Below are 21505 nucleotides of genomic sequence, written 5' to 3' on the forward strand. Positions count from 1 at the left end.
ATGTGCCGACCATGCCCTCGTTTTCATTAACGATATGATTCCCTTCCCTTCAAGTACAGCCATCGCAAAAAGTTTCGTTGATTCCGCACCGAACCGCAACTTTTATCGCCCGCAACCGCTACCGAAAAGCAACCAACGCTGATTAGGTCTAGCCTGCGGTTCAGCATGTTGTCGCGGGAAGTTTGTCCAAGACAACATGAAGATCGGACGTCGAAAATATCGCACTCAAGCACTAACCCAAGAACAGCGCGCGTGATACGAAGTTTGTGTTCGCGGCCGGGAGATCAACGGCGACAAAAGCCCGCCAAGCTCGTTTAAGTCCGCGCACTGGCAGAAAAGGCGAAAGCTCGCGTCATGAAGCCGCAAAACTTTTCAGTTTGCGGACAAGGTCGCAAACGCGATATCTGTAGCAAGTGTGATAACGACGGCGCTTTTCCCGACAGGAAACTTACTTTAAAGCGCACTTGATGAGGCCGCGATCGTACGTTCCACGCGGAACGCACTGCCGGCAAGCGGCCGCGGAGCCTTGCCGCCGCCGGTGCAAAGGCTACTCCGTCGCCTAGGCAACCACCATCCTTCCCTACTCGGCGAGCCCGCACAGCGCTGCCGCGGTCTTTTTCCTCCCTCCGCTTCTCGTTCGTTTACTGTGCGTGCCCTCGCCCTTCGTAACGACCTCGTCGCTCCCTCCCCAGCGGCGTACCTCCTTTGAGAACCGCACTCGCTACCGCATTATAAACGGTATTTCATCTTGGGGGACTGCACAATAAGCGGTATGCGTATACATGCGGTTCTATGGGAGGGTAAACGGGAGTCGAAAAAGACCGCATTATAACCGGTCCTGCACTATATGCGGTTACGTTATAAGTGGTCTGCACTGTATCACAGTCATCTGTAGATATCTGCTCGGCTGCGTGTGTGGCGTATGCCATAGTACACTGTGTGGATTGACGGCTGTACGAGCGTGCCATGCTGCCGTTCGCAAGTTTGCCGCCGCGTCATGCGAGACCGCTTTAAAGTGCACGTCGCTTTGTAGAAATGAAAGTAGCTCGCTGTTGTTGCGCGGCGCGGGCACCGAAAAACATTGATGCACTGACAGCGAGCGTATGCTGTGTGTTTGATTAGGTGACAACTCAAGTGCGCCGCACATTCGTCGTGCAGGGCTGCGAGAGCATTGCGGAGACGTAGGGTGCACGTTGCAAAATGCTTGTTTTCGCTGCGTTGAACGAACAGGCTACTCGCCGCACCCGTGCACAGTCCGGAGTAAGGCACGAAGAACGTACAAACTTGCGCATACAGCATACAGCAAGTGGCCCGGCAGTGACTCTGCGAGCCGAGTAGGCGACGCGCTGCACGCAACTAGCCAGGGATGATCGGCTCCACGTGGCAGTACCGCGTTTCGGTGAAACGGTGTCAATTCATTGCAAAGGCGGGTAATTCACTCGTGAGCACGTATTGGGTGTCGCTTCATGACACGAAAAGGCTTAGCTTGTCACCGGAAGAATTGTTAGCACTTTAATAAAAGTGCACAGAAAAAACGGCTTGGCCACTGAGTGCACGTTTTTAAAGGTGAGTCCATATACAACGAACTACTGATATAGCGACCACTTTTCGCGACACTTTCGAGTTCGTTATAAGCGAGTTCGACTGTACCTCGTTAAAGGGACACTAAAGGCAAATATTAAGTCGACGTTGATTGTTGAAATAGCGGTCCAGAAACCTCGTAGCGCTGCTTTTGTGCCAAGGAAGTGCTTATTTTGAAATAAAATCACGTTTTTAGTGGTCCGCATCGCGTTAGCGCGCTTCAAATCTCCCGCCTGAAAATACGACTCTCATACGTCACTGCTGCCATGCCCAACGTTGCCCGCTTTTACTGCGCGGCCGCCGACACTAGTAGCAGCCGAGCGGAAGTAGTGGGACCCACAGTAGCAACAACGGCGCTGCGGCAAAGACTTGCTCGGATGGGCACATTCAAAGCCGTCACCAAGTTGCGGTTGGTCTCGTAATCCTCAGTACGAAAGTGCAGCGAGCACACACGCAGAGGTTTTGACTGTTTAGCACACTGGCGCAATGGCATGACACTAAGCCACTTCGAGCGTAAGGGTTCATTGCGCGGCACCCAGTGAAAAGACACACCGGTTTCCTTGCTGCAGCACTGGCGTTGTGCACCATTCGGGCATCCGGCGATATCACACGCATGCGGCATTTTGTCGAACTTTCTGTCATAGCGACCTTCACGAGCGCGCAAAACACGCACGGCAGTACGCGATCCCGAAACTACCACTGAGACGGGCGAGGCACAGCTCGGCGAAAACGGAACCTTTGAACCACGCGCGCCGTTCCCCATGGCTACGCCACGGAGGTTTTGTTTTCCACGAATCAAGCGGAAACGAACAAACAGCATTTTATTACGTCTTTTGATGCTCGGAATGTTCTTTTTTTACTGCTGCTAGTTTGATTACTAGTGATTTATTGTAGGCCGACTTCCCTACGTCATCGGGATCACTTCGAAAATGTCCCACTCGTGGCGCTCGTCATGTGATACATTTAGCTTAATTTCTTGGTAAGTAGGGCACTGCTGTTGATAATATTGCCGTTTTAGAAGTTGTCATACATTGGGCTTTCACTCTAACATAAATTGTTATTTGCCTTTAGTGTCCCTTTAACTCAAACTCACATATCTTTTTTTCCGCGGTACCGAACGATGTCCCATAGGTGCAATGTATTTATTGCCCTTCATCCTGAAGTATTTTCGTGCCCACTTTCGGTCATCTCGGAATCTTGACTGAGAGTGGAATAAAAACTTCGCTGCGAACCGTTTCACAAAATACTAGCAGCAAAATGGCATACGTTTCACAAGGTATGCGCGAGGCTGCCGCGCTTACGACGAAGTCGACACTGTTCCTGAAAGTGAAATCAGAACCTAGCGGCATAACAACTTTGTCAAGCAACCCTGTATCACGTCATGTGAAGCCATAGACGGAAAATAGCACGGTTCGTATACGTCGTTTTGTTTACCGTCAGAGATGTGATTCCAGCATTTTATTTACGCAAGGCACGTTGCGTGGACTTTTGCGTCAGCCATGCGATGTGGTGAGGATAATGCGGCCAAAGCAAAGCAAGTCACTGATGCTGCAAAGAAAGGTAGCCCCAATCAATGAAGCGGATTCGAGGCTCGAAGTTTCCGGATGTCAAAACGGTTCCGATTGTGTGGTTGCATCGTGCGAGAGGAGCCCACTTCCAGTCACAACATTGACAGAGAAGGCCGATCCTCTGGACTTAGCGGTGGGCTACACTGATCTCGCCAGCAACATCGGCTGGTTTGAACATTTTCTTAAGTGAAACAACGTGGCGTCACGGACGGTGATCGCGGCAGTGTCAACACACCTACTCAAGGGGTGACGACATCAGCTGAAACAAGAAACATGCTTTGCTTGATGTGAAATAAAGTTGAGTGCAGTGGCGCGGACAATCGCCACATGCAATGTGTTAAGCAACTCAAGAAAGCTTTGGTAGGTGCAAATGCTACTGAGAGGCAGACCAGCCTTAATCAGTCTTTTTGCACTAAATAAAAAGGCATTGCCGAAAAGCACAGCTGGTTTATAGCTCTGCTATGTCATTATTTTTCTTTAACTCTTTCGTTACCGCATGAAAATGGCCATTTTTTATAGGTGTGAGGAAGAAATTTATTGCTAGTATAAATAATGCTCTAGGTAACATTGCAGCTCACCAAATTGTGCATAATGAATTGCTCTTTATAGATAACACAAGTTTCAAAACAAAAAAGATGTTAAAAAACTTATAAAAAATCTGAAATCTACCACTTTTGCAGGAACTTGAGAAAAACAGTACAAACAAAACACAATATCTACAAAAAAATTACGAACAAACAAAATTCAAAATATACATTTTGAAGAGAAATGATCTAGGAATGTTCTAAAAGAAAAATAAGCAATCTGCATAAAGCCATTTTTCACACAGATCAAAAATACTGCAGACCGAAAACTGCTTCACCGCTCGTGCCATGCGGTGAAGCAGTTTATGGTTTTCGTGAAGCACAGGTAGACGCCACAGGTTTCACAAAGAACGTTCGTTTTTTTTTTTTTTTTCAACTTTGCGTTCCTCATAGCACTTGCGGCAGTTTTTCCTTTTCGGCATCTTTTTGGGGTGGTGCTGCACTTTTTTTGGCATACGTCGGCATACGTCGGCATCTTTATCGGCATACGTCAGAAGGCCCAAGACATGCATCCAAGCATATTTGTTGGTATTTTCGCAGATGGTCCTGATGACCTCTGCTGTGAAAAACAGGGAAAAAAAATCGCGTGCCGTCGTGAAACGTTTTGCGCTGCTCCGGTGTGCCGGGCCGAGATGCGCGCCGGGCGGCCTTCTTGGTGAAAATTGAAGCTTTCTGGCTGCCGGCGGCAGCACATCCTGTCCAAGCGCTGTGCATATCCTGCAGATAACCAGGACATCTCAAAGGTCGTGCACCGAGATCGGCAGATAAGCGCTTCCGACGGACGAGACCGCTCAAGGGCGAAAACGAAACTTATCGGCACACAGCTGAGGATGGCCCGGGCTGGCTCGAAGCATCGTCGCTGTCAGTGCTTGAAGATGAGCTGGTGTCGTCTTCGGACTCACAGCTCGACTCAGCTTCACTAAATTCGTGAGCGGGTTGAGCACGCTTTCGAGCGGAACGTTTTTCCCGCGACGCAGCCCCGCGGGTTGACGACGCCATGGGAGCGGCCGAGAGATTGCCGCGCGCGCCGACGCTAACGCCCGATGCGCCCCTCTCGCGTAGATAAAGAGAAACGAAATCAAAACTGCTGCAAACTGGCTAAAAAGGCCAGATCAACAAGTTAGAGACGCGACGGACCTTCAGAAACGAGCTGTATTTGAATAATATTGCGCAAACTCGGAAGCAAAGCTCGCTAGTGAGTAGCAGGTGTCATTTTCATGTAATTATCACAGCTAAAATTTATTACCTCGCAAAACTGACGACACAATTTGATAATTGATTTCTTAGGAATCGTTTGATACCGATATGTTGATAATAACGGAGGAGAAACGTGAGCTGCGCATTTTTTCCCCGAGTGTGGCAGCCACGCCCCCTTCTCCAGTAACACATGCGCATTCGTTCGCGAAAAACTCCGTCAAAAATCGCAGCGTCGTCAGAGCGGGAAAATTTAAACGTATTGTAGAAGAGCAGTCCCAGAACTAAACCCGAGATGCTGCAGCATGCACGGGAAAAATTTTTAACGCGTCGAAATCGGCAGCTTTTTTCGTCGATCACCGGTGATCGATTTGAATAGGCGGGGTAACGAAAGAGTTAAAACCTTTACAAAGCGCCAGTTAGGCGCTCCTGTTAAGAAACTGGTCAGTAGTGATAATGTATTTAGATAGAACTGGACTTCTCGATAGAATTTGCGCAACTTTGCTTATCGAAATTTTTTCTGCTTTTTACTACTTCGAGTTAACAAGGTATTACTGTATATCGCCCAACTGAACGAAGAGAGCAAAAGTTAGCACGGCAAAACAAGGAATGATGTCCTTTTGAGATGGGGACACTTCAGTTATGCACTTAATCTAGCAGCCACACTCTCAGCAGTGAGTGCCCAAATGACCCAAGTAAGGTTCAGGGGAAGATGGAATCTGGAAGCCATAAAAAAATCCTTGAAGTCCTCCACCCCATGACCCAAGATTAGTTTTGCTATGTTATACAGATGTATTAATGAGAGACTAAAAGAGCATCAGTATAACAACACTAAAGTAATCTCTGGTCATTTGGGCATTCATTGCCGATATTTATTGATTTACAGTCGATCCCGGATATATCAAACTCGAAGGGGACCGCGAATTAGTTCGATATATCGAGAATTCGAAATACTAAATATGCGTGTTTAAGGCTTAAATTAAAGCACTGCAGGCCTCGACACAGTTTTCGGAGACTTGTGGCGTCGTTTATTGCTGTGTTTTGGCATTTGTTTCAGATAAAAGAATAGACTGTTGTGAACTTCGTGACCAGATTTGAATTGGTGAGCCTAAAAAGTTACAGTGGTGAAGTGGAACTGCTGACTTTTGCTGAACTTCGGTTTGCAAAAAAGTGGATACAGGCGGCACTGAGCCCAATGAAGCCGAAAGAATGAAGTTTAGACAAATCCGTGTACTACCCATCATTCCCATGCTGGCTGAAGCACCATGCATTGCAGCTTCCATAGACACTAGCGCCAGATTTCCCTCTAGTAAGTATTGTAGTAAACTACAATACTTACTCCGTCGACGTGACGGCGCTCTACAGCGCTCCTGACATGCCTGGAATAAACGAACACACCTTATCACCGACGGTTGGTGGTGAAGTCTAGCATTTCAGTGACATCGACGGTTGCTTTTAGTATTCAATCCTCGGTGGATGTGCGCAGCATTTTTTACGCTGAAGCTTTCAGTGAGCATTACCTTGGGGTATTTTCAGTACTCGTGCCTTGCCAGCGCATTTTTTCGTCGTTTGAACGTTCCAGGAACATGAACCATGTGTTGATCGTGTGGTTTATCGCGCGCCGGCAACATTTGTGCAATATTTGACTGCCGCACGAGAAATAAGTGTAAATCAGATTAAAAAAAGGACCAGACGCGGGGACGTACTGTTTGCCAAAGGTGCGACCGCACGAAAGAGCTGTCCGAGAAGCGGAGCACATGGCTTATGTGCGCATAAACAGGGAGGACCATTGAACAACGTTCGTGTGTGCGGGCGTCACTTCATAACAGGCAAGTTATGTTTTCAAATCACGTGCCGCTGCTCGTGTGAAGTTGTTTCGCACACTCGGACACTGCAGACACGGAGGATCCGAGTTCCCCAGTCAACACTGCTTCGCTGCAGGCTGCATCATGGTTGTATAGGTGTTCTCTGGCTGCATAATGTCCTGAACGATTCTCCTTCAGCATAAGCGCAAGGCGAACGATAAAAACACGCGCACTACGCCAAACGATCCGCCGTACGAACGTAAAAACGGTGCAGTCACTGAGGCGTATGTGCTCCGTTGGCTCGGTGATGGCGGACGGAAGACAGGAACTGACGTCACTTGCAAGTTATGTATAGCTCAACAACGGCGAACCGGGCGTCACCATTTTGGTCTCGTTGTAAAGAGCATTTCTCCGTGTTCAAGTTCTCCGTTTCAGCTAGCTCCTCCATTGAGTAACAAGCGTACAAAAAACACATGTTTGAAGTTTAATTCAAGGCCTCTGATCGGCTGCTTCTGCCGTGATGCTCGCTTTGGGATCGTCATCTGCTGCTTGTGCGTCGTGGCTGTCAAAAATTGCATTACTGTGTTCACGGGTCGACGATTATTTAGAATGCTTTAGTTTGGCAGCTGCAAGCGAAGCTCAATCATCAGATTACGATAGCGTGCTGCACTCGTCGCGAACATCGCAGATGCCCCGCCACGGTGGTCTAGTGGTTATGGCGCTCGGCTGCTGACCCGAAGGTCGCGGGACCGAATCCCGGCTGCGGCGGCTGCATTTTTGATGGAGGCGAAAATGTTTGAGGCCCGTGTACTTAGATTTAGGTGCACGTTAAAGAACCCCAGGTGGGCGAAATTTCCAGAGCCCTCCACTACGGCATCTCTCATAATCATATTGTGGTTTTGGGACGTTAAACCCCAGATATTAGGGAGTTTGGAACAGCATACGCAAAGCTTTGCGTTGGCTTTTCGCGCAACTGCGCATGCGTCGTATGCTAACCGCTTGCGGGCTCCCGTTAAGTGACAGAAATAGCAGGCCGCAAATGCTAACGCTAACTTAGCGTACGCTACTTGAAAACTGCCTATTATTATTAGAACATCGCAGACGTGCGACTGTAATAGAGTTGACTCGTTGGACCCGCTGTTAGAGGTTCTTCTTATCAGCACTTCGGAGCTTATGGTGAAGACCACTGCGGGACAACTCTTTGTACTCGCAATCGAGCATGACATACTTTGAAACATCGGGCACCGCGGCCACACACATCGCAACCGAGCTTTCTTCTGAATGTCATGGCTAGGCCTAACTCTGCTCACGGTGCTGATGTACAAGACAAATCCGAACTTTGCGAGCAAGAAAATCGCGCTAGCGGACATGCGAAAGCGAAGAAGCCGCAATGTCCTTCGTCGCAAGCAATGAATCACATCGCCCGCTGACTCCTCAGAACCGCGGATGGGCATTTTGCGCATCGGTAGCGGACTCCCCGGCCAAGCTCGCGGCGCTGCAACCGCTCGGAGAAGCGGTGGCAGTGGCTAGCAATTTCACGCGTCAGCGTCCGAAAACGCAACGCCAAGCACGCTGCGTGCCGATTTTTTGTCGCTGCAGCTAGGCATGGCTGATTATTGACAGACCGGAGATCAGCGGCCTTCGTTCTCAAATCGGAACGTCGATATCTGCGGCGCGCTGTTCCCATCCTGAACGTATGCTAAGCAATGTTTGAAGTTGGAAGTTATTGAATTTGGTATGTTCGTGGTAGAAAAGTCCGCTCTAAAGGAGTCCTGACCACCTTGCTGGCCTGACATTTTTAGTCAGTTATATCTGAATGTCCATTGTACCAGAATCCGTTCTAAACGAAGCTCAATCAATGGAACAAATACGGAGGTTAGCATAACGTCGCAAATTGGTATGTAATATCCGAATGTCTGTTGTAAACAGATCCGTTGTAATAAGGTTATACTGTAAGGACTTTGTCAAGGTAACAGCACGCGACCGAGGCGTATCCAGAAGTGATCTTAGAGCCAGCAAAACCGGCTCATAGAAGAAAATGAACCGCCAGTACAATAAATTTTACATTCCTTGAAGGAAAATTGTGCTTGTCCCTCTGTTTTTTTTTTTCTAACCGTCAACATAGCAGCATGCTACAGTTTTGTCAGTGGAATATGGTAGCAGTATCTTTATGAGCATTTTTATTTTTGAACCCGCGAAAACGGGTGCTCGTAAGGTTCGTGTAAGTAAATACTCTACTTGAAGGCATAGTTTTTATCAAGCTGAGCCAAATAAATGCTTTTTCTTGTCATTTTGCCCCCATTGTAAGTCTACTCCATTCAGTGTTTTTCTAGTGACATATTTGGATGCACTTGGCATGTCTCTTTTTGGGGGCACTCCTGATAAGACGAACAGATGACTGCAGTCCCTTTGAGTTCGTCTTAGCGCGAGTCTACTGTAATGTATTCAATATGTGGTGACCAGTTTAGATTAGTCGTTATGTGAACTCCAGGATACTTGCAAGAGTCAACAGAATCCAGAGGAATGTTATGAAGGTAGTTAAGAGGTGAGCAGTACGTTATGTTGGGCTAGTTGGTGCATCGTTACTTGAAATACGTGGCGCAAGGTTGCAACTGAGAAGAAACAAGAAGAGACAGAAAGAACGCCAACTCACAACTAAGTTTATTTTCATGAAGCGTTCACAATATAAAGGCTTTTGGCGGACATGCGCAGAACATTTCCTTCACCGCACGTGCAGGCATGAACAGACGAGGTCTAAAAAAAATCGCAATCATGATATCTGGAAACCAGCAACAAACAGATGTATCCTAATGTAAAGACGTCGAAAAAAACAAAAACAGAAACACAAATCTGCGCGAAGGTCGAGGAAAAAAACCACAAAAAGACTGACAGACACTTCGTAGCAAACCATCTAAAGTACTTCTAGATCCAACAATTGGAATTCATTACTATGCAGCAAAACTGACGGCACGCTGACGCAAGAATCACCATTCTTCCTTATTTGAAAGGCTTCAAGTAACTCCCGCGCCAGCGCATCCCGGCTCCTTCCAAGTAGTCGCGTACGATCGAACTGCGGTGTGCAGCCACACGAAGCGCAGTGGAAGGGTAAATGAGACCCTGTTCCATTGCTAATTGATAAAGAATGCTCCCTTAAACGGTCATTTGTACAGCACCCTGTCTGGCCTATATAGACCTTGCCACAGCTCAGGGGAATTTCATAAACAGTGCCCACGGCACAACGCAGAAAGGGCTTTGCATGCTTCTTATCGCACGCCGCCTTGGCACCTCTCGAAGAAATGCGGGCACAGAGCCTTGAAAGCTTATTCGGAGCGGAGAAGGCCACCGGCACATGGTGCCGATTTGCAACCTTTTTCAGGTTGTGGGAGATTTTGTGCATGTATGGCACAACACATGGTCTTTTTCTCTGTCCTTGCAATGGCTCTGGCCTCCTGCGTTCCCTTTTCAGCCTCTGAAGCAACGTTTCGGACACACCGACTACCGCATTTACTCGAATGTAACGCGACCACGATTGTAACGCGAGGGGTGACTTTTCAGTGCCGAAAAAAAAAAAAAAGAACACGAATGTAACGCGAGTAAAGTGGGGGGGGAAAAGTACCTTTATTTGCTGCACATGGTAGTGGCAAAGACATTCCAGTTTCTAAATATAAAGCGAGTTTTGTTCATTCGTCGCTTTCATCGCCGGTGGTCGAGCCCTCTTTGTCACTTTTTTCCTCCCAGATGAGGTCATCCTCCGTGCCATTCATATAGTTTGATATACAGCATTTTTAAACGCGCGTACTATCATGTCGTGCGGCAGGCCGTACCAAGCGGCGGACGCCCACTCGGCAATCTTCGCGGCGCTAGGTCGCTTTATCCTACCCGTAGGTGTCAAAGCCCAATCTTCTCGCATCCATTCTCCGTACAGCTGCCGCATTCTATCCTTAAATGGTTTGTTCAGGCAGATGTCTAATGGCTGCAGCACGGACGTCATACCTCCGGGAATAACAGCGAGCTGCGTCTGAGTTTCCTGCATCAGCTTCTTCACTTCGGGCGTCAGGTGACAGCAAAATGAGTCGAGAACTAGGATGGAGGCGGGGTGGAGGAGCGCACCTGGCCGTCGGCACCACACAGTCTTGACCCAGTCAAGCATAAGCGGAGTGTCCATCCAACCTTTTTCTTGGTCCGAAACGTTGCTTCAGAGGCTGAAAGGGGAACGCAGGAGGCCAAAGCCTATGCAAGGACAGAGAAAAAGACCGCATGTTGTACGATACATGCACAAAATCTCCCACAGCCTGAAAAAGGTTGCAAATCGGCACCATGTGCCGGTGGTCTTCTCTGCTCCGAATAAGCTTTCAAGGCTGTGTGCCCGCATTTCTTCGAGAGGAGCCAAGGCGGCGTGCGATAAGAAGCATGCAAAGCCCTTTCTGCGTTGTGCCGTGGGCACTGTTTATGAAATTCCCCTGAGCTGTGGCAAGGTCTATATAGGCCAGACAGGGCGCTGTACAAATGACCGTTTAAGGGAGCATTCTTTATCAATTAGCAATGGAACAGGGTCTCATTTACCCTTCCACTGTGCTTCGTGTTGCTGCACACCGCAGTTCGATCACACGTGACTACTTGGAAGGAGCCGGGATGCGCTGGCGCGGGAGTTACTTGAGGGTGATACTACGTAAGATCAAACAATCGATGGCTGGTCGACCTCTTAAACTTATTTCAAAATTTTATATATTATTGCCTGATGAGTGGAAAGAAGAGATCCACAATTCGTTTTGCCGCCAAAAATTTTTTCGAAGCACAGGAAATCAATAATGACGAAGAGGTGGGGTGGAGCGCTCATCTGCTCTGCTGTTTTGGCCAACTTTCGTTATGAATTGCACAAAATATATTAAAATTAGGTAGCTGAAATTTCTTTAACTAAATATATGCATGTTTTTGCTTCTTCTCAGGTATTTTTAGTTTTTATGTGTAGTGTAGATGTTTTTATAAAAATCCAAAATTGGCCCAGGAAACGTTATTTTCTTTACTTTGAAGGTCTTTATCTCAAAAAAGCCTTGTAGCAGAGTGTCAAAAATTCCGCATTACGTTCTTCACATGCTTATCCAACAAACTGCCGAATCTTTTATTTATATAACGTTTCAGTAAAGAGATATGATCGGGCTAAGTTCAAGAAAACACCGAACAATAGAAACTTCTGACGACAATTAAAAAAAAACCCCATTTTTTATATTTCTAAAACTTTGTCCACTTATTATCCTCCACATCAGCTTTCAGTCATTGAAAACATGTTGCATAATGTCGTTGCACTAATAGCTACGGCCCCTCCAATGAGACCCTTATACAAGGATTGGCAATTCCCACTTTTTGCCCAGAAAGTGTATAAAATGCAGACAGGATTGAATTTCTTTTTATTAAAAGGCCAGCAGGTACCGAAAAAGGTGTCGCCGGCACTGAAGACGTTAATTTTGAAATTATCTGGTCACTGCAGCGGCCACAAGCGCGGGGCTACCGAGCAGGCGCGCGCACACCCGAGATGCTCGTTGTAAGAGACAGCGCAGTGAGAGCTCGTTTTCGCGTCCTCAGACCAATTGAATTGTTCATGAAGCGTGGGCGCAGAACTGGTGGTGTCCCCGCGAATGCTTTTCTGCCGCTCTTAGTTATGCGTAGTAAAGGTCTTGGAGAGCTCGCAACACTCCTCAGCAAGTCTGGCTGTGGCAGAAATAGGCGCACATTCAGATCGATCCGGCTTGTAGGGAAGGATTGTGTCGATTGTGTGCGACGGGTGCCTGCCATACAGTAAGAAAAAGGGTGAGAAGCCAGCAGTGCTCTGAGGGGCGGTATTGTAGGCATGATGAAGGGCAGAATGGCATCCCAATTTGTGTGGCCGGTGGCGACGTACATCGAGAGCATGTCGCCGAGCATGCGGTTGAAGCGTTCGGTGAGGCCATTCGTCTGCGGGTGGTAAGCAGTAGTCTTGCGGTGAACAACGTTGCACTCTTTGAGAATGGCTTCGATGACTTCCGATAAGAAGACACGGCCTCGATCACTGAGCAGCTCCTGGGGTGGACCGTGACGCAGCATGAATCGGTGGAGCAGGAAGGAGGCTACATCGCGCGCTGTAGCAGCAGGGAGGGCGGCAGTTTCAGCGTATCGCGTGAGGTGGTCTACAGCGACGATGGCCCAGCAGTTACCAGCGGACGTCAGAGGAAGTGGCCCATACAAATTGATGCCAACGCGCCCAAACGGTCTGTCAGGGCAAGGTAGGGGTTGCAGACCTGCCGGCGACAGGTGCGTTGAAGTTTTGCGGCGCTGACAATCGATGCAGGAGTGAACGAACTTCTGCACGTAGCGGTACATCCCTCGCCAAAAGTACCGTTGGCGAATGCGGTGGTAGGTTTTCCATACGCCAGAGTGTGCACACTGCGGATCAGAGTGGAACGACTCGCATATGTCAGAACGCAGACTGCAGGGTATTACTAGTAGCCACTGGCGGCCGTCGCCGTTGTAATTGCGTCGCTGGAGCAGGTCGTCGCGAACGGCGAAATGGGGGGCTTGACGACGCAACAAGCGAGTGGATGGTGTGGCCGACGGATCAGTCAGCAAGTCTATTAGTGAGGCAATCCATTGATCCTTGCGCTGTTCGGTAGCGATGGTGTGAATGTCAATGGAAGAAACGACAAAGTGCGACGCTGAGCTGTGGGCATTGTCGTCAAACAAGGGAGAGCGCGACAGGGCGTCGGCATCAGCATTCTGGCGTCCGTTGCGGTACAGCACGCAGATGTCGTAGTCTTGTAGGCGAAGTGCCCAACGGGCGAGACGGCCTGAGGGATCCTTCAATGACGACAACCAGCAAAGTGCATGATGGTCGGTGACGACATCAAATGGGCGACCATACAAATAAGGTCGAAACTTCGTAAGGGCCCAAATGATTGCCAGGCATTCTTTCTCCGTGATGGTGTAGTTGGTCTCGGCTTTAGTAAGCGTACGACTTGCATATGTGACGACATATTCCGGGAACCCAGTTTTGCGCTGCGCAAGGACAGCACCGCGGCCAACACCGCTGGCGTCTGTGTGGACCTCTGTGGGGCCGTAGGGTCGTAGTGGCGTAGAATGGGTGGAGACGTCAACAAACGACGGAGCTTTGCGAAAGCATCGTCGCACTCTGACGACCACGAATTGAGGGGCCTGTTACTTCCAAGGAGCTTCGTCAGTGGTGATATAATAGTCGCGAAGTTTCGGATGAAGTGCCGAAAGTAGGAGCATAGTCCTACGAAACTGCGCAGTTCTTTGACGGACGTAGGTTTGGGGAACTCTGTCACAGCCCGAAGCTTGGCTTAATCGGGGAGAACTCCGTCCTTGGACACGACGTAGCCTAGTATTGTCAGCTGCCGTGCTGCAAATCGGCACTTCATTAGATTCAGTTCTAGCCCGGCGTCGCTCAAACGCGTCAAAACAAGCCACAGGCGTTGAAGATGCGTGGAGAAGTCCAGGGCGAAAACAACGATATCGTCGAGGTAGCACAGGCACGTGTGCCAGAGGCGTAGGCAGAAATTTGGGGGGGGGGGGGCACTATGTAATATGGTGCTGCCAATGGCAGAGCTCGAAGCATCTGCATAGCGGAAGTTGGCACCACATGGTTGCCCGTTCCATCCAGTGCACCAATCACACTCTTGCCATGGACCCACACCGCCAGGAAAAAGGTGAGATGAAAACGATATGTGAAGGCAAGAAAACATTCATTTCATAAATAACACTCACGAGTGTACACAAGCGAGAAGAAAAGCACAGGGACAAACCTTGGGTGCGCATTTCTTTAAAAAGCAGCCAGCTTGTGTTTTCTTGTTGCAGAGCTTCTGTTTTTTATGACTGTATTTGCTTGTGTTAATATAAAACAGACAGCAAACAAACCAGAACAAATCTCTCAAGCAGGATTTTGCAGCAGTAAAGGGATGATCTGCAAAAACCAATTATGAATAAGCGCTTGGTGACGTCACTTCTATCAGAAATTGGGGTGCCACTATGCGCTGATGTGGTCGGCAGCCACATAAGCGCATCAGCGGCAGCAACTGATTTCTTTGTATGATTAAGATACTAAATACAGTCAAACCTCGATACAATCGATCTTGACTATATCAAACTTGAAGGGGATTGCAAGATTGTTCCATATATCAATAATTTAAACTACAATACATGCATATTTAAAGCCTATTCTTAAAGCAGTGCATATCTGGAAATGGCTTCCTGAAATTCTAACAAGCGCTAACTTGCCGAGTTGCCCACAGTATGTAGTGTGACAACTTATTTTTTCACAAATTACTGCACTTTGCATAGAAATAGTCTGCAAGCTTTTCTTGCTTCATCAAGTTCATGAAGCCACCCTCAATGTAATTGAGGCTTTCCACATAAGCAAATCCAGCACCTTTCATTTGGCCACAACAGCAGTGAGTGATGCTGAAAGCTGACACAAGCTCTTAAGAACAGTAAAAGGTCGTTCAGCGGCAACGGCATCTTCATCACTGCTCGGATCCGCTTCCACGGCGATCAGAGCAGCTATGTCATCACCACAAATCAAGTCCCTCGCTGTGCTCCCGTCTGAGATGGTGCCCAAGAATGTTGTAACCCATGAAATTTATTGAGGCACTGTTCACCATTGCCTGCAGTCATAACACACTCGAAGTCGTCGCCTTGCACCAAAGCCTGCTGTACAGAAACGACGCTTTGTTGATGTCGTTTCAAGTGGGTCACTGCTTAGTTCGACTCCCAACTGAAGGTTTATCAGAAACCATAGAGTTTCAGTTAACTAGAGGGCAATCTGGTGCTTGTGTCTATGCGAGCTCCTTGAGCGGCACTTCAACCACCATGGGAATGATGGGAAGGGCAGGCTTCGGATTTGCTTTGGATGGATTTCATTCTTGATATCCACGGTGCTTGTTTACATGGTTTAAACAAAGCGATATCGAGTTACTTCCATTTAATATATGCTTCAGTCTTCCGTATGTGAAACTTAAGGTAGAAAGTTTGCGTGACTGTGAGATAGAAGTGAAGCATGTACACATTCAACCACCATGGTTGTTGCCTTGCATTCATGGATGCAATATTAGTCCACAGCTCTCTTGTTTTTGTGGGGTGCTATGGTTTTTAACGTTGCATATTCATTGGATTGAGTGGAAGGCAAATGGTTCATTTCAGTGAGCATGATAACATCGGCATCACACAATTCCGTGCAACGCCCTAGGTTTTAATGAGAAACCGCGATGGCAGAATTGTCACAAAAGCTTCGCCTAACACTTATCACAACAATAAGCCCCTTTTTTCTTTTTTTTTTTCTTTACATGTGACGTGCAGCACTGTGAAGAGTACTTTGCCAGCGTTGCATTAAATTGTGGTTGCCAGAACTCAGGTTCAACACAATGAATCTTTTACATGATTAGATTAGTTTTTTTTCATACTGCTGTATTTTCTAACATTCTTGCGGTATTTTCCGCATAAAAATGAATCTCAGTTTAATAAAGTATTGATATGACAAAGTAAATAGCCAATTTTACCGACTTGGTTATATTGGGGGTTAACTGTATTTTGACATCGGATGTTTTTAATTGTGCTAAATGCATCTCCAGCTATTAGCCTACATTACCCCAGAGAAAACACGGTGGCTTGAACAGGGTGTGTAGATTTTGAATTTTATTGCACCATGCAGGCATTTGGTCATTTGCAGATGCAGTTGCATTGCCCAAACTTGCAATTGATCTGTGAAACACACAAAAGAATGCAAATGTTATTGCAATCCATGGTATTGAAATCCTTCTTTTTGATATTGAGCAGTGGTACTTGTTATGCAGTTCCTGTCCAGCATTCAACAACTGGCGCTGCACCCCACGTCCGAGGAGCAGACACCCAAAGCACCTGCACTGCCTGTGGTGTCCGACCTAATCCGGCTGCTGGCACAAGAGCGGCTGGCAGATGCCCGCCGTCCAGCCCCTGCAGACGTCATCCTCAAGGTGCCATCGTACAGGCCAGCCGGGCCCTCCACTGCGGCTTCAAGCAGCTCATCGGAGGCTGCTGTGCCACCCACTGAGGAGAAGCGCACACGGCCCAAGCGGGGCCGTTACCGCAACTATGACCGCGACCACCTGATCCAGGCAGTGCATGCTGTGCAGCGGGGCGAGATGAGCGTGCATCGTGCAGGCACCTACTTCGGCGTTCCACACTCTACGCTCGAATACAAGGTCAAGGAGCGCCACCTGCTGAGGCCCAAGAAGCGGCGTCAGCCAGACGGTCTGCTCGAGGCGCTTATCAAGTCCACACTGGACAAGTGACCAGTGCCTGGCCGGAAAGCGTCCTTCATGATAAGCTAGTCTACTCTGTGATGACCACGGCGAGAGAGTATTTTATATGGGACTGCTGTTGAGCCAACTGTGATGACGGCGCTTTCCGGATCTCGTGCCTCGGGGCCCAGGGCCCCTGCCAAGTGCCTGCCCGGTGTACTTAGAAAAAGACTATTTTTCCATGCAGAGTATTTTTCGCATAATTTAGGCTGGGCGGCCAGTGGACTTAACCGCACTGCCATATCGCGCCCATTCCACACTTAGTGCAAAGCCTATTTCACTTGGTCCCGCTGACCCTACACAGCGGCGGTCACGTTTGTTGTTGCTTTTTTATCATATGTTTACTGTTTTGTTGATTTGTTTTTTTTTTCTATATCTACATGCCAGTGTATTTTTGAGATCCCGTAAGTGCGAGACTTATGGCTGCTCTCATTGGCAGACACCACTGTACAAAAAGGGAGGCCAAATGGTCTAACATTCCATCTCCTTTAGTGGCCAAGTCTGTATTCAGAAGATGATTAAACTAAGTGATTTTTTTTCTTGTTTATGTCTACCTTTTGCAGTGTGAAGAAAGAAGCACGTTACTGTGCTTCAGGTTCTGACTCGTAAACTGAATTCAGCTTTCTTTACAGTTCATGTGTTGGAACAAAGCTATAAGCACTGCTACAACTGCTCTTTATTGAATAGGGGCATTATCAGGCATATGCACAGTTTAAACACATTCTAAATTGCATAAAACCAAGTTTGACAAATACAAACACTGCCTGTAGTCAAAAAGGGTAACAGTGCTGAAGAAGTGGATGAACCTGTTAGTGTGACAATTTTTAAAGGAGGAGAGTTCAGTACGCTTAAGGGGGGAGGCTACCTTCGGATACCAACTTTTTTGTTTATTGAGATATCTTAATGAAATTTTCATGATAGACTCACAGCAAAAGCATTAGAAGAATTACAAAATTTCATGAAGTTATGTTCACTGGTTCTCAAGTTATGGCAGTATGTCAGAATAATGCACATGGTTCTCTTATCCCAGGCCTGGAGAACTTTCAAAAGGTACTGGAACTGTGAAATTAACTGTGATGATTCCCAGATTGATACTTCAGGGGGTAACAGAGCCCTTTTTTTGAATTTCCTTGCTGAAAAGTTTTAGCAGACCATCAAATTTAGTGTTGGTGATTAGGATATTATCAATCAAATTTTGATTAACTATAATAAATAACAGACACAATATATTGAAAAAATGGGCTTGTCACCCCCTCAGAAATTTATTCAAGTACATAATAAAAAAAGACTTATGGAAATTCGATGAGTGGTTCCAGAGATATGGCTGGGATAAGCAGCCTCACTAGCCAAAAAAGTCATTTTGAGAAAACGACGTTTGAAAGTTTTGAGCACATATGTAGTTCTAAAATGATCCTGCAGCATAACTGGAGGTGTCCTTTGGCACTCTCTTTCTTTGCCGCCTTTCCATCTCCTCTAGTGATCGATTCTTAGCCTTTTTCAAGCGCAGAGAATCTTTCTCGGCTGCCCGTTATATTGTAATGTGATTAGGCCATATGCTGTGGTGCTTTGCCAGCTTTCTTGTATTCGTGCTATCACTAAGTCTTTATTGCAATTGATCATTGAATAATTTTTATAGGATACTAAGAGTGGCTCTCATCATGACAGCCTATCCCTTCCTCCTAAATAACAGGCAATTACGGCCAAAACATTGGGGGAATAGAAATTCCTTAGCTGCTTATTCAAGACGCGAATTGGGCAGATGTAAGTTCATCTCCCTGCTTCACTCAAGCTCACTTGTAAACCTCGACTGTGATGCGCTTCACAATTCACCCGGTTGCGGCGAACACGGTTATCTGCGAGGCTTTTATTTTTTTTTTCAGATGATTCATGAGAGCTTGCGGCGATACCACGCACGGCTCCAAGCGCGCCTAAATTGCATCAACAGTGCTTTGTTTCACCTCGAAGTGCTCGGCCGCGGAGTCCGGGAAATCTGCACGCGATGTTCTGGGTCGCGCCATTCGGTGACGATGCGAATATCCCTAGGTGCGGCGACGAAAAATCGGCGCGCAACGTGTTTGGTCTCTCATTTCGGGACGCCGACGCGCGGCCGCTGCGCGACGAGCTTGGCTGTGGGCAAGGGCGTCCGCAGAACTTTTTCCAGGGGGGTGCATCAGCAGAGTGTGGGGGAGGGGAGGGGGGCATACAGCATAGGTAGCTTTTGTTTCATTGCCGTGACATGACCGGCAAGATTAATCCATAGCAGTATGTAACGTGCAAAGTTGGCTGGTAATCCTGAATGATGTTTCACGCGGATATGCGGGACTGGAGTGTGCTAATCAAGCTGTGTAGCTTACTGCTACTGCATAGAAAATTATTATCCAAAATTCCAAGGGGGGGCAGCTGCCCCCCCTTGCACCCCCCTCCGGACGCCCATGGCTGTGGGGTCCGCTGCCAATGCGTAAAATTACCATCCGCGGTTCCGAGGAGCCGGCGGGCGATGCGCTGCGTTGCTTACGAAGAAGCACACTGCCGCGGTTCCTCTAACGCGTTGTTCTTGCCCGCAAAGTTCGAGGTTCGTCTCGCACGCCGGCGCCGTGAGCCGTGTTAGGCCTAGCGACGACTCCGAGCAGTAGACGCGCCGGCCGCGGTGCCCGATGTTTGTTTCAAAGTACGTAATGCGTGGTCGCGAGTACAAGGAGTCGTCCCGCGATTATCTTCGTCACTACGTACGAAGTGTTGATAGCAGAACCTCCAACCGCCGATCCGACGAGTCACCTAAAGGGTCGGACCGAGACGCGCGCTTACGACGTTCGCTACGAGCGCGGCGTGCCATCGTAATCTGATCGGGCTTCCGCTTGCAGCTCCTAAATAAACCTAGTTAAGTTCTACGTGATCGTCGACTTCGAGCCGTGAACACATAACGAGTGCGAACGCGTCATAAAGACCGCGACTTTTGACAGCCATGACCTCGCGAAGCGCAAGCAGCAGCCATGGCAGCAGCCGACGATCCCCCGAAGCGCGCATCGGACCAATGGCGAGGCGCGCTGGGGCAACATGGCGGACGTGGCCAATCGGAGGCCTCGAAACGACCTTCGGACATTTGCTTTTTGTGCGCTTGTTTTCGAAGGGAGGAGCCAGCTGAGGCGGGGAATTCGAAGACGGAGAAATGCTCGTTCCGACGAGGCCAAAATATCGGCGAACGGTGGCGCCGTTGCGGAGTTATTATTTTTTGAAAATCAGTGTTTTTTTGCGATTTCCGCAATAACTTTCGCCACCGTGGCAGGCGTAACAAATTTTTTAAAGCACTTCTACGTGGTTTTTGGTGAAGATATTTTGGAATCTGATAGAAAAGGGACTACAGAAACTGAAAATGCGATTTTCAAAAAAACCGATTTTATGCCATTTTTCGCGATACGAAAGGCGCGTCCCCCCTTAAAAAGAAAAGGCACTGAATTTCTGTATTTTTTATTAAAGCGGAAATTGACTGAACTTTAAAGCTTAGTTGCTACGATCTGAAGCGTGATAAACCACGAAAACGTTAATGCAAGAGAACGACAGATTAAGTCTGTAAAAGAAATTTTTTTTTGGAAATCCACATATTAACCCCTCAACTGGGGATCTGCAGATGTGATGCCATCGGGAGTGTCTTACACATGCACAAATCCCTCTAAATGAGCTATTCAAGTGACACATACTGTGATTCTAGCAAACATATGTGATCCTCTCCCAAAAGAATGGTGGGTTTTCGAGATGGCACCATTTTGGATGAAGAGCATGTGGCAAGGAGAGTGTGTCCAAGCTCACGTGACTGTCTGGGCAATTGAATTCTCTCTAATTGTGCCAAACTTGGATTCTGTGATGGACAGCAAAAATACAGGGTTCCTTAAGCATAGTGACAATGCTGATGATGAGTGTGTGTCGACAGGCTGTGGTGTAGCCAGAAATTTTTTTCATCGTTCGGAGCACCTTTCCGTGACGTGGCATTGCGGGGCAACTGATGAAGGGTCTTTCGCACAGAGCAGCTCAAGTGATATATATATAGAGAGAGAGAGAGAGAACTGCATTCACTCTCAAGTTGATGTGATTTTTGATACACAGAGTTAAAATTTGGTTAGCAGTGTTTAATAAGATTATAGAAAAAGTACACTCAGTTCTACGCAGCATACACTGGGACAACCATACATGTATACGGGTTACGCATGTGATAGTATTACAAGCAACAGTTTTTATACATCACCGCCACAACTTTATGCATGAATACAATTATGTCGATGGCAGCCTCGCCAGTAGTATAGATTTGCATTATTCAATGAAGTTTCGTTAACATCTAGAAGCTGCTCACTAATAATTGCATTCTTTATGTATGTAGCAGTGACTGCACCTTTTCTTTTCCGTAATTAGTACTACACTTTCTTGCAGATATTCAGGTTTGCGTATCCTATATTTTGTCT

General features: G+C 47.6%; 1 protein-coding gene across 1 annotated transcript in view; it reads left to right on the forward strand.

Annotated features, from left to right (window-relative positions):
- Nucleotides 1–17595, forward strand: part of LOC119379494 (mushroom body large-type Kenyon cell-specific protein 1) — an 88053-nt gene extending 70458 nt beyond the window's left edge. The window contains exon 7 of the mRNA XM_037648794.2: nt 16569–17595. Within this exon, the coding sequence (XP_037504722.1) occupies nt 16569–17045 (477 nt within the window). The 3' untranslated portion in view covers nt 17046–17595. The remainder of the gene's footprint in view (nt 1–16568) is intronic.
- Nucleotides 17596–21505: the final 3910 nt, after the last annotated feature.

The sequence above is a fragment of the Rhipicephalus sanguineus genome, chromosome 1 (assembly GCF_013339695.2).
Source record: "Rhipicephalus sanguineus isolate Rsan-2018 chromosome 1, BIME_Rsan_1.4, whole genome shotgun sequence".
Classification (NCBI taxonomy): domain Eukaryota; kingdom Metazoa; phylum Arthropoda; class Arachnida; order Ixodida; family Ixodidae; genus Rhipicephalus; species Rhipicephalus sanguineus.